General features: G+C 36.0%; 3 protein-coding genes across 3 annotated transcripts; 1 reads left to right on the forward strand and 2 right to left on the reverse strand.

The window, feature by feature from the left end:
• Positions 1 to 674: 674 nt before the first annotated feature.
• On the forward strand, positions 675 to 5778 carry LOC110879007 (N-carbamoylputrescine amidase). Its single transcript, XM_022127414.2, has 10 exons — positions 675 to 681; positions 813 to 972; positions 1324 to 1372; positions 1461 to 1552; positions 1638 to 1789; positions 2530 to 2576; positions 2835 to 2868; positions 2990 to 3156; positions 3247 to 3343; positions 5410 to 5778. Exons 1-10 carry the CDS (start codon positions 675 to 677, stop codon positions 5580 to 5582), a joined length of 978 nt encoding a protein of 325 aa, XP_021983106.2. The 3' UTR covers positions 5583 to 5778.
• A 1640-nt stretch (positions 5779 to 7418) lies between these two features.
• LOC110931883 (protein FAF-like, chloroplastic) lies at positions 7419 to 7985 on the reverse strand. Its single transcript, XM_022175257.1, has one exon. The coding sequence runs from the start codon at positions 7983 to 7985 to the stop codon at positions 7419 to 7421; it is 567 nt and encodes a 188-aa protein (XP_022030949.1).
• A 2586-nt stretch (positions 7986 to 10571) lies between these two features.
• Positions 10572 to 11285, reverse strand: LOC110879000. Its single transcript, XM_022127405.2, has one exon. The coding sequence runs from the start codon at positions 11282 to 11284 to the stop codon at positions 10649 to 10651; it is 636 nt and encodes a 211-aa protein (XP_021983097.1). The 5' UTR covers position 11285; the 3' UTR covers positions 10572 to 10648.
• Positions 11286 to 12730: the final 1445 nt, after the last annotated feature.

Here is a 12730-nt window from a genome sequence, read left to right on the forward strand (position 1 = left end):
TGATTTTTAAAAAAGTTAACAAAAGGTGTTTTATAATTGTGCTGATAACGTGCTGATTATGTGTTAATTACAAAATAATACAACCAAACACCAAAAGTAGATATAATCAGCACATCTGGTGTGCTGATAATGGAGAACAATTGAGGTTGTTGTGCTGATGTCGTTTATGTTGATAATGGAGAACGATTGAGGATGATGTGCTGATAATGAAGAACGATTAAGCATGTTATGCTAATTATATAGTGTTGTGCTGATTATATTTTTTGTAATTATTTTTAATTAGTTTTAAATAAATATGGTCAAAAGGTCTAAATTACCCTTAAACTAATTTTTTTATTGATAGACACTTGTCAATTATTTGTTGGTTCTTACGGTTCTTACAAACTTAAGTGTTTGTATTTGATCTCATTCCATAAAAATATATATTAAATAACTACAATGTATACAAAATAGAATACCTATATGTGTAAAAAAATGGATGTATCATATATATACATATTTAATAATATAAAAGAAATTATATCGGGTATACAATCGGGTAAACGGGTACACTTTATCGGGTAATTGGGTCGGGTAAATGGGTATATCACTAAATCCCAAACCCGTCCCAAACCCGCGAAAAAAATAAAAACTATTCCCAAACCCGATTAACCGACCTCAAACCCGTTCCAAATATGTCGGGTTTCGAGTTTACCCAGCGAGTTCGGGTTTGATTGTCATCCTTGAAGCAAACCAAACTAATATGAAAAATTGTCCAATTTGTGTATATATATTTTTAATTTTTAATATTAACCTACTAAAATTCTAAAAAGAAAAAAAAAAGAGCAAAATTTCGAGACTCAAGTGCGTAAAACTTCCGATAACAACAATTTCACCGGAGAAAGTAGAAATGGAGGGGCGGAAAGTGGTGGTTTCAGCTCTTCAGTTTGCTTGCTCCGACGATATCGCCACTAACGTCGCCACCGCCGAAAGGTTACATCTTTTTAACTCTCCTCACTTCGCTACTTAAAACTTAGGGTTTCCTTTGACGATTACTAGTAGTTTATATGAGTTATATCTATCGATTAAACCTAACTACGTGGTTTATTCGTGTGTGAATTTAATAATTATTCTGTTCAACTGTATTAGTTAAGCTGTACAACTTCCACTTCGAGTGTAAGAAGCTTCAATTATATGATTAACAGTTAAACAATCTCACTAAATTAGGTTTTGAGTTGTGATTTGTGATTGAAGTTCATTTGATGTAAAATTAAGATGAATATTGTGATGATTCTGGTTAAAATACTGTGAATAATGTTATCCAAAAAATGTTTTAAATTTCAGGCTGGTTAGGTCTGCTCATGAGAAGGGTGCTAACATCATTCTCATTCAGGTTTGAATGAATTCAGTTTTGTTAAGTTGAATATTTGTATGAACGCGTATGGTTTTTTATCGGGTGAAACGCGTATTACCTTTCACAGGAACTGTTTGAGGGATATTACTTTTGTCAAGCGCAACGGGAGGACTATATTCAACGCGCAAAACCGTATAAAGATCATCCCACGATTTTGAGGTTAGCACATTACCATAAGTGATGATGATAAATTAAAGCTGTACACAACTTGTTTCGGGATTAAAATGAAGTATATAATTTGCAGGATGCAGAAACTTGCAAAGGAATTGGGAGTTGTTATTCCTGTGAGTTTCTTTGAGGAAGCGAATAATGCGCATTACAATTCCATAGCGATAATTGATGCTGACGGGACTGATCTTGGATTATATAGAAAATCTCATATCCCAGATGGACCAGGTATGTTTTATGCTATATAAATAGGGTTGCAAACGAACCGAACAAACACGAACAAGGTGTTCGTTTGTTAAGGAAGTATATGTGTTCGCGAATTGTTCATGAACACTTACCAAACGAGATTTTCTATTCGTGTTCGTTAGTTAAGGAAATGAACATGTTCGTGTTCGTTTGTTAAAGAAATATATGTGTTCATGAACTGTTCATTAACACTTACCAAACGGGATTTTCTGTTCGTGTTCGTTCGTTAAGGAAATGAACATGTTCGTGTTCGTTTGTTAATTTTAGGTAACGAATGCAAACAAACATTCATGAACACAAATGAAAACAAACAAATATAAACAAGCATTCATGAATAGAATATATAATACACTTGTACTTATTAAATATTTTAGTTATCAAAATTTTGAAGTATTTAAACAAAATATAAAAAAATAAATACACTAATGAACTATTGAACACAAACGAACATTAACGAACACGTTACCGAACGTTCCCGAACATAATGAACGAACACGACCTTTGTTCATGTTCGTTCATTTAACTAAACAAACGGAATTTCTTGTTCGTGTTTGTTCATTTACTAATAGAACGCACACAAACGAACTTCCCGCCGAACGGTTCATGAACTGTTCGCTGAATGTTCGGTTCATTTGCAGCTCTACTATATATATATCTCCTAAAATGTTATAGACTGTTTCTTCAGTTTAACTTCGAGTTAACATCGTTTTTGTTTTTTCCAGGATACGAAGAAAAGTTCTACTTTAATCCAGGTGACACTGGTTTCAAGGTAAGTTTTATACTCTCGTGTAATATTAATTGTTCACTTTGACTATTGAGAACTAATATTAAATTGCGTATTATTAATACCACATATATTATATCTGAATGTTATCATGTTTTATATCAAATATCATTAAATTGCGTATATGTCAGCCATTGAAAGTTGACATATAATATGAGTTAATAGAGAGCATATTTTAAATTTTGATCTTAAAAAAATAAACCCTAATGTGCTCATCTTACATTCCTTGGTGTTTTTGTGCAGGTGTTCCAAACTAAGTTTGCAAAAATCGGAGTCGGTATGAATTTTTCGATCTTCATATACCAACTTTTGACTAATTTCTGGTTGGATCCATTCTAGAAGGGATGTGATTTGTACACAATTAAAATCCATTAAAATTTAATGTATTTTTTTGTCAGCAATATGCTGGGATCAGTGGTTTCCGGAAGCAGCGAGAGCGATGGTTCTTCAAGGTGCAGAGATATTATTTTATCCTACTGCTATAGGTTCTGAACCTCAAGATGAAGGTCTTGATTCACGGGACCATTGGAAGCGTGTGATGCAAGGCCATGCCGGAGCTAATTTGGTTGGTTGAATTTGAATATTGACCAGTCACTTGTTTGAATGTCGGATTGAATCATAAATTTGATTTAAAATACCGGTTATGTTTTTCAAGGTACCTCTTGTAGCATCGAATCGCATAGGTAAGGAGGTCATCGAGACAGAACATGGCAAAAGTGCAATTACATTCTATGGCAACTCTTTTATAGCAGGTATTCAACTGTAATTAGTTATTATCTGATGTGGCAAATTGGGCTGGTTGGTTAACGGGTCAAAACGGGGTGGGTTGGATTGACTTGGATCACTCTTTGCCTGTTTTTTATAATAAATAATTAGTGTCCAATCTGATTACAAAAAAATGTATTTTTTAGTATCTATCGTATGTTTAGCATTACCAATACAAAAATATATCAAATAACGACAATGTATATAAAATGAAATACCTAAATGTGTATAAAAGAATACTCAAATAATCGGACCGGAAGACTGGGGATTGGGGTGGTCTTTTAGGTGACTTTTTAGTCGCCTTAGTAAAAAAAGAAAAAAAATGGATATATCATATATAGGGTAAAGTTCTTGTATAAATAATCTTAACATACTAAACATACAAATTGAAGGAAAACTCAAAAAGATAAGGTGGCATTTTTGTAATTATCAATAACTATCAAAGTTACTCTACAAATATACCTAAAAAACCTAACCCCCCTCCCCCCCCCCCCCCCCAACCCACCCACCCACCCACCCAAGCTAAAATGCTAAAAACTAAACCCCCAAAAAACCTAAAAAAATATAAAAACACACAAATTATTTTATTTTATTTTTTTAACATTTTTTATTAAAAAATCCCTACTTTTAGTAGCAGCAAAAAAAAAAAAAAAAAAAAAAAATTTTTTTTTTGCTAACAAAATGTAGCGATTTTTTAATAAAAAATGTTTAAAAAAAATTGTGTTTTTTAGGTATTTTTGGTTGAGTTCACATTTGTATAGTAACTTTGATAGTTGGTGGTAATTACAAAAATGCCACCTTGTCTTTTTGAGTTTTCCTTCAATTTGTATGTTTAGTATGTTAAGATTATTTGTATTTGATCTTTTGCCATCATATATATACATAATTAAAAAATAGGAATAATGGATTTAGTAATCCCATCTATTAGCATTTGGCCGGCAACAATCCCAACTACAGAAATATCTATTGATGGTCCCACCTTTTAACCTATTTTCTCCCAACGAGCCTTTTCTTACTGAGGTCTAACTCAATTAGTTTTTGGTGACGTGGACGCTGACGTGGCACAAACCTTTGTTATTGGATGACGTGGTTGCTTATGTGGCACTCTCATCACCACCACCACCGCCATCAGCCATCACCACCACTTGCCACCATCCACCTCCACCTCAGCTCACCTCTACCACCACCACCAGCAACCACCTTCAAAACGCCCAACCATTCTGGAAAATCGTGAAATACCACCACCGCTACTGTGATTTTCTGGTGAGAACGCAGTGGTGGTGGTATATCGCGATTTTTTGGCAAGGCAAGCAGGAACTCCAGTGAGGGTAGTGGTGTGGGGCTGCAGATGCGAAGGGTGGAGGTGTGTGATGGGTGAAGGTGGCGGGAACGCAGTGGTGGAAAATCGCAGTGGGTGGTGGCGAGTGGTGGTGGAGGTGGGTGATGATAGTGCCACATAAGCAGCCACCTCATCAGATAACAAAGGTTTGTGCAACGTCAGTGTCCACGTGACACGTCACCAAAAAACTAATTGGGTTAGACCTCAATTAGAAAAGGCTCGTTGGGAGAAAGTAGGTTAAAAGGTGGGACCATCGGTAGATATTTCTGTAGTTGGGACAATTGATGGCCAATTACTAATTGTTGGGATTATTAAAATCCATTATTCCTAAAAGAAATTATACCTGTTATACAATCGGGGTAAATGGGTACATCACTAAATTCCAAACCAACAAAAAGAAGTTAATCCCAAACCCGACCCCAAACCTATCTCAAATGTGTTGGTTTTAGGTTTACCTGTCGGGTGCGGGATCGATCCCTTATTTTGGATGTTTTATGCACCTTAGTTGACTTTCGAAAGTAAATGGGTCAAACTTGCCACCTCTATTATGGGAGTTTTTTTTTACATGTTTGACCCGTTAAAATATAAATCATAATGCAAAGCAACCCATTCGAAAGTAAATGGGTCAAACTTGCCACATATATTAATAGAGGCTCTACAATTACACACCCTGATGGCTTGAACTCTTTTTTTTTTTTTTTTTTCTAAAAACAGGCCCTACTGGAGAAATTGTTGAAGTTGCTAATGACAAAGATGAAGCAGTTCTTGTAGCACAGTTTGATCTGGATCAAATTAAATCCAAGAGACATAGCTGGGGAATATTTCGTGATCGACGGCCAGATCTATACAAGGTGCTTTTGACTTTAGATGGAAGCATCCGTTCTTGATTACAAGTTGAGTTTATCTATTCAAACCTTTCAATAACATGACATCATGCTCTGTTTAACCTTACTTGGAACTCATGAGCATGAACTCATTTCATAATTAATATTTGAAGTATTTAAGCTTTACAAATAACAATCGTTTTATCATCTGTCGAATATTAGAATCCCATTTAGTAAAACAACGCGTCTTGTTATGGTCTCTATCGTGCGCGTCTCAATATCATAGGTGAATGCTCGATATCAATACACATGCTCATCTACTTGTGGCTACATGTAACTACTTTTTTCACTGATAAATAAAGATACATATCTATTTTTCATCATTTCTTGTGATTTAATAAAGATAAATGCATCCCTTTTAAGTTATATTAATATTTAAGGTAATTGCACCTTTGACTTTCATTTGACCTTGCCTTGACTTTAATATGTTCTTGAAATCCACCTTCACATAGGCCTTTAAAGATATTTAGAGAAAAGCATAAAGATCCTAAATTGGTCCCCAACTTTTTATTGTTTTCATATGATAACATGTGGCATAAGACATGTTGTGTTGCTTTCAAGATCATATTTTGATATGGTTCATTATCCTCATAGAAAACCTAAGGTACTTCTACTTTCATTACTATTTGTTTGGATAGACTGGTAAAGAGTTGTACCTTGTGCATAGTTGTTTGTACATAGTATTTGGCCAAAATGTTATATCTGGTTTCTCAAAGCTAGGCCTCTGCTTTAAATATTAGGCAAATTGGAAAATAATAATCTCATCTTTCTGAAATTATTGGCCGATAATAATCCCAAGTCAGTTATTAGCCAATAATAATCCGACCTCGTCCAATTTTTTTGTAAAATAATCTGCCGTTAAAATAAGTTTAACGGAGTTAAGTGTTTTTCCGAATTACAAACCGATGTTTTAAGGCTTTTGATCAGAACGAGGATACGAATCGATTGATGTAAAACTTACCTCGAAATTGTGTTCAAAATGGCTTGAATTTTGTTAATTGGAAGTTAAACACCCGAATTGAAGCACCGTTTTCGTGGGTTGAGGGCAGTATTTCGAGGTAAGTTTTACATCAATCGACTCGTATCCTCGTTCTGATCAAAAGCCCTAAAACATCGGTTTGTAATTCGGAAAAACACTTAACTCCGTTAAGCTATTTTAACGGCGGACTATTTTACAAAAAAACTGGACGAGGTCGGATTATTATTGGCTAATAACTGACTTGTGATTATTATCGGCCAATTTCAGAAAGATGAGATTATTATTTTCCAATTTGCCTAAATATTATATACAAATACTATATTAGTATATTTTAAAAACCAAAAGCCTCACATACGTGTTGCTCTCGCCTCACGCCTTGGCTTTTGGGACTAAACACCTCGGAGCGTCACGTGTTTTCTGACATAAAAATATAAAATATTGGAACTCCGTAAGTTACCATGTATCGTCATCGACTATATATAGAAATACAATCAGGATGATTACAAAGAAAACCTAATCAAATCATATCTTCTTCTATTCATGATGATTACAATAAACTCTAGCTAATATATCCTGTATACTATTTAAAAGCAAACAAAAGAAAGATACAAACTGCTATTATATCTAAAATCATGGACAGATGCCATAGGTTGATGAGTAGGAAATTTTGATTGAAAATGAACATAACATGTATGTTAATGTGTGTATATGTATATAATTACATATACAAATTGTATTATTTGCAAGAGAGAAGTATCTTGAACTTTTACAAGTTGGCATGTGAATAAGTTTTGCTGCTTTTTTGGTGTCTCATTTTCTTCCATGTTATTTTCATCATCATCATCTTCCTTATCATCACTCTAGTGATTACCGTCATCGATATCATTACCGTTATCAGATTTTACTTCGTTTTCCTGCTTGGGCTCCACGTCATCATCCGATTGAATAAACTGCAGCTTCAACCGACCGTCTTCTCTATACGCGTGCAAGATATCTTGTGTTTGTATCTTTTCCTCCTTAAGAACGAGCCTGCCGTTATACCTATAAGATTTAAAACAAACCCGCCTTCCGATTGAAGAAATCGGCGGTGGGATTTCCTTCCCGCTTATCCTAGACCTATTGGGCTCAACCGAGATCTTGGTTTTCGCATGTTTTATCACGCTTTCGTGTCTTTCTTCCCATTCATCATTGAAGTCTTCCACATCATCAAAGCTCTCAAACCCGAGAGCTTCTGATAAACTCTCGGAACTATGATCTGGGGATATGATCGAATCGGATTTCTCGTGAAGATTGAATCCCGAAAACACGTCGGTGGGTGAACCATCGAGCGGTTTTGTGGGGGTAATGTGTTTGCATGAAGAGAAGAGGGGTGGTGAGGGGTCTAATGGATGATCCAAGATGGGTTGAAGGCTTTTACAGGCAGCCATGTTTTCTCTTGTATTTGGTGTTTTTGTTTCTTTTTTCTATGATAAAAACTAATACAAAACAACAAGAGGTTAGAGGGAGGGTTTTTAGAAAATGTGTTGCTTGGAAGACCAATTCATAAAGTCAAAGTTCATAAGGAAGGGGTGATGCTATTAAATAGGGTGGGTGTGGTGGCTTTTACTTTTTGGAAAAATTTGGTTACGATTTAGTGGTCACAGATTTATGTGGGTAGATATTTGTTTCCATCTATTCTTTAGGATTTTTGTTAATCGTAATCTTATGTATTTTGATACTTTTGTTAAAGTAGAGGGGTTCAATTATCATTAGGCCAACCGGATTTTCTATTAGTAAAACTAATATGTGGTTTTCTTGTAGTTTGACTCTTAAAATTTTGCATATGTTTAGTTAGGCCATGTGTAGTGGTAACATTAATAACCCTCTTTTTATGGGGGGTTACATGACAAATGATAAAAAAGTAAAATGTGAGGGTTATATGAAGGTTATTTAACATGTGTGTAGTGGGGGATTATGTAGATATGAAGTTATATATGTATATATATATGTGTGTGTGAAAGAGGCAAATGTGTTCACCCCGTTATAATTTTCACAAGTAGAAACGATTTGTAGGGGTATAGCGCCCCTCGAGGCGATGTGGGGAGGCGCCATAGGGTGCTATGGTGGCCTCCGGCGTTATATCACCTTCCACTACGGAAGGACTTAAAATAAAACGTTTTATCATTGACGTCGGGGCCGTTCCAACGTTTTGGAGGCTCAAGGCAAAATGAAATTTTGGGGCCTTTTTTCCTTTTTAGATTATTATAAACGAAACTTCTTTATCCGTATTTGGATCCAAGCAAAAATCTAACACATAGTGGTTTGCTTGTATAAGAAATCAAACAAATCTAAAACAATAAATTTGCATTATTATTAATAGTTAGCATATAAATTTTCTTTTAATTGGAGGCCCTATTCTTTTTGAGGTTATAGACCCAAGCCTGGGTTACTTATAGTATACGTCCGACCCTACGTGAAGGAGAGATGAAATTTGTGTCCAAATATGGCTACATAAAAGAAAAGAGATGAGGGAATAGATGCTTTTATAGTATTCGAATACACCCTTTCTATGTGTTCCCTTCTAGGCATTTTTCTAACTTTCCTTGCGCCTTCTCAATTAGACGAGATAAAAAGTCCTTTAAAAAGTAATATGTAATATTAAAAGTAATAACAAAACATTTCTTAAAAGTCATAAAAATATACTTTATATAAAAATCGTATAGGTAAAACCAAAAGTTTAACGATCACATCAAAATGATATGTTTATGTTACGTACGTACGAATCAGTCGATAGATAACCCGTTGAATGAATCAAGCTTAAAAGAAATTAGAAAGAAGCAAAACTTGAGATAATCTCTAAATTTTTCATTCATAATCTTTTATAAACAAATGCACATGGCTTTATAGCCTTAAGAAACAACTTATGGAAATAATTACCCATGTAGCTACTACTAAATAACTTTAACACACAAAATAGATAAAATAGAATCCGCTACGAAGGCTGAGGGTGTGAAGGTAATGGTTAGAACATGATTCATCACATATGAACATGAATGGAAGGCTATACCACCCCTCAATGATGCATGGTGGTTGGCGTGGATTGAACCACGGTTACCACGGACCACTTTTTTTCCATTTTTCTAGATTTTGACACTTTAAAAAATAAATAAAAATAATAAAGAGGACAATGGTTTGGGTTATTATCACACCCTTAAGATAGTGATTTTAGATGATAGATTAGAGGTGGGTGACATGACGCCTATGTGGATGATCATTATGGGCATGAGGGTCATGACCACACCCTTTAGCCTAATAACTTAACTAAACAATTGAGAATGTAGAAAGTGAAGGTGCACATCACTTTACCATTTAGGGAGGAAGAGGCATTCAAGAGTAAGTACTCTAGCCCCGACCAATCATCACTTGCCACGTCCAATTTAGTGTAAAGTACCCATTTAACTAGCAAAAACTAGCGGCGTATACCCGTGACATAAACTATTTTTTTTTTAAATATTAATAAAGTCAAATAACCCAACAAAGCAAAACCCACCAACCAACCTTAATGTCAACACCCACCTCAAACAACTCAACCCGTTCACTAGTACCCCTTTTGGCTAACCTACCCTTAGGGATGGCGGCAGTGTTCTGACGTGCAGGGCCGGCCCTGGGAATTCGTGTATCCTGTTTGAGCTCGAAAAAATATGCCTTTAGCATTAACGAAATTTGGCTCACTAAAGGTCTAAACCTAATGCCAAAGGGGTTAATAACTAAACTAAACCATAAGAGTAATTTTGTAAGGGGGCCTATGTTGGTGTTTGTATAGGTGTACCCTATTAAAAAATATTTTATATATACATATCGGGTTTTTTTATAAAAAAAAATATGCCCCTCGAAATATCCGGCCCTGGCCGGTGGTCCTCCCCGCCCACCTCCAAGGCCGGCCATGCTGACGTGGTTTCAAAGCCGCGGGAGCCTACTCGTAAAGTGTCCTGGGTGGCCCTAGTAATTAAAAGGGTGCAAACGAAGCATTGGAATATTAAATTCAGTTTTTCAAAAAACTTATTGATAATTAAACCAAAGACAACAAATGACATTATCATTTTATAATTGATCAAGTTACAAACAACTCCAAATCAGATTTATTCTCCTGCTCCACAACATCAAGAAAAACAGGATCAACCGTAACGTGACTCTCCACGTGCACCTTAAACTTATGTCCCCACCACACCACCCTAGCCACTCCTTCAATATCCACCGTCGCATCCAACACCATCTCCCGCCGCCCCACATCCGCCATAAACTGCACCCCATGGTGGGCCAGCTCCACGCTCTTCAGCCGCGCCGGCAGATGCAGCAGCTGACACGACCTCGGCGGCTGCGACCCAGCCGACACCTGAGCCGACCCGAGCAAAGATCCGGCATAAAAGATTGACATCTCGGTTGAAGAGTAGTGGATTGGGACGGCGTTGGGGTTGGTGACGTTGACGGTCAGGGTTACCTCGGCGTCGATGAAGGGGATGCTGAGTTTGAAGGAGGTTATGTTGATTGAGACTACGTGGAATATTGGGTCTTTGGGTCTTATGGATATTAGTGCGGCGGTGGTGGCGGCTCCGATGACGGCGGAGGTCCAAGTCCAATGGACCATTTTGACCCTGGTGGCCGTTTTGGTGATAATAGGTTTAAAGGGGTGAGTGAGAATTTGGGGTTGGAGATGATTGGTTTTGGTGGGGATAACATTGCCCACCATAGAGGTCAAATTCGTATATTTGTATTTTGAGTTAAACGTGAATTTAGTTTGTCTGGTTTAAGCCATTTTGTCAGTTTAGTTCAAATGTTTTATTTTTCGCATGTTGGTTCAAAAAGGTTTCAACGTTGCCATTTTAGTCCACTGGGTAAACTTCGTCCATTTTTTCTGTTAACGAGAAGGGCAATTCGGTCATTTTATATGGCCGAATTGCCCTTCTAGTTAACAGTTGTACATATAAAATGACCGAATTGCCATTCTTGTTAGCAGAAAAAATAGATGAAGTTAACCCAGTGAACTAAATGGCAACGATGAAACCTTTTTGGACCCACAGGTGAAAAATGAAACTTTTGAACTAAACAGGCAAAATGGTCCAAACCACATGGACTAAAATGACATTTAACTCTTGTATTTTCTCCTATACCTCAATCATGTTTGAATCCGATCTCAATCATGTTTTACCGTAGTGGGTCTTTGGTGGCGTTTTTTCCCGGAATTGGTGATGGTGGGCTTGGGCTATGCAGTGCTTGTAAGATTAAATATATTATGTTTAATATTTAATCTATAGCCATCTTAATCATTTACATTATAGAGATCAAAATATATTAGAACCTATTATTAATTAGTTGGTAATTGTTGATGGACCATATTACCCTTAGTAACTAATTAGGTTTCCTCCTGAGTGCTTATATAAGGAGAGTTATGTGGAGGTTTAAGGGTTACTCTCAGTTTCACAATTCACACCCCATTAGATCATAACATCATTAGTTTCGGCCTCCTCTCCAAAGCCGATATCCCTTTTCGGTTTCTAAGTTCCCATCATCAGTCAGCATCCTAAGGAGGAACCAAATCAAGATGACAGGCATGTCGAACTCTCTCACAGGATTCTCCTCTGCACTATCTGCTGTGACAGGTATGATTTATTTGTTTTCCTTCATACACAAACAGAACTGAACCAACATGTGGTATCAGAGCATATGTTGATTAGTCAGTTCTGTTTTCGTATCCATAATTCTGGGATTGAAACTTGGAAAACGGAATTTTGAAACCTTTAAAACCTTAACAGCCGGTTTCGAGTCATAAGAATCGACTCGAAATCATGATTTTCGATGAAAAAGATTAATTGTTTTGTTCACCGAATTAACTGGATTACAATTTTAGCCGAAATCTGTTTAGTAAAATTATTAAAATTCAGGTTTCGGGTTCCAGAATTTTATTTTTTATGATTAGGGTTCATCATGTTCATGTGAAAATTCGAAAATTCTGTTATGATTTGGAATGATTTAGGATTAATGGGTGTTTTTTCCATGTTTGATCTAATTTTATCTTTTAATTTTTATTCGAAACTGTTATTAGATAAACAGTTATTATTTTCGAAATATGTTGATAAAATTAGATCACTTTAAAACAGGAAATAATATCCCATAATCCCTTAGATTTCGAATTTTC

This window comes from Helianthus annuus, chromosome 1, assembly GCF_002127325.2.
Source record: "Helianthus annuus cultivar XRQ/B chromosome 1, HanXRQr2.0-SUNRISE, whole genome shotgun sequence".
Lineage (NCBI taxonomy): Eukaryota > Viridiplantae > Streptophyta > Magnoliopsida > Asterales > Asteraceae > Helianthus > Helianthus annuus.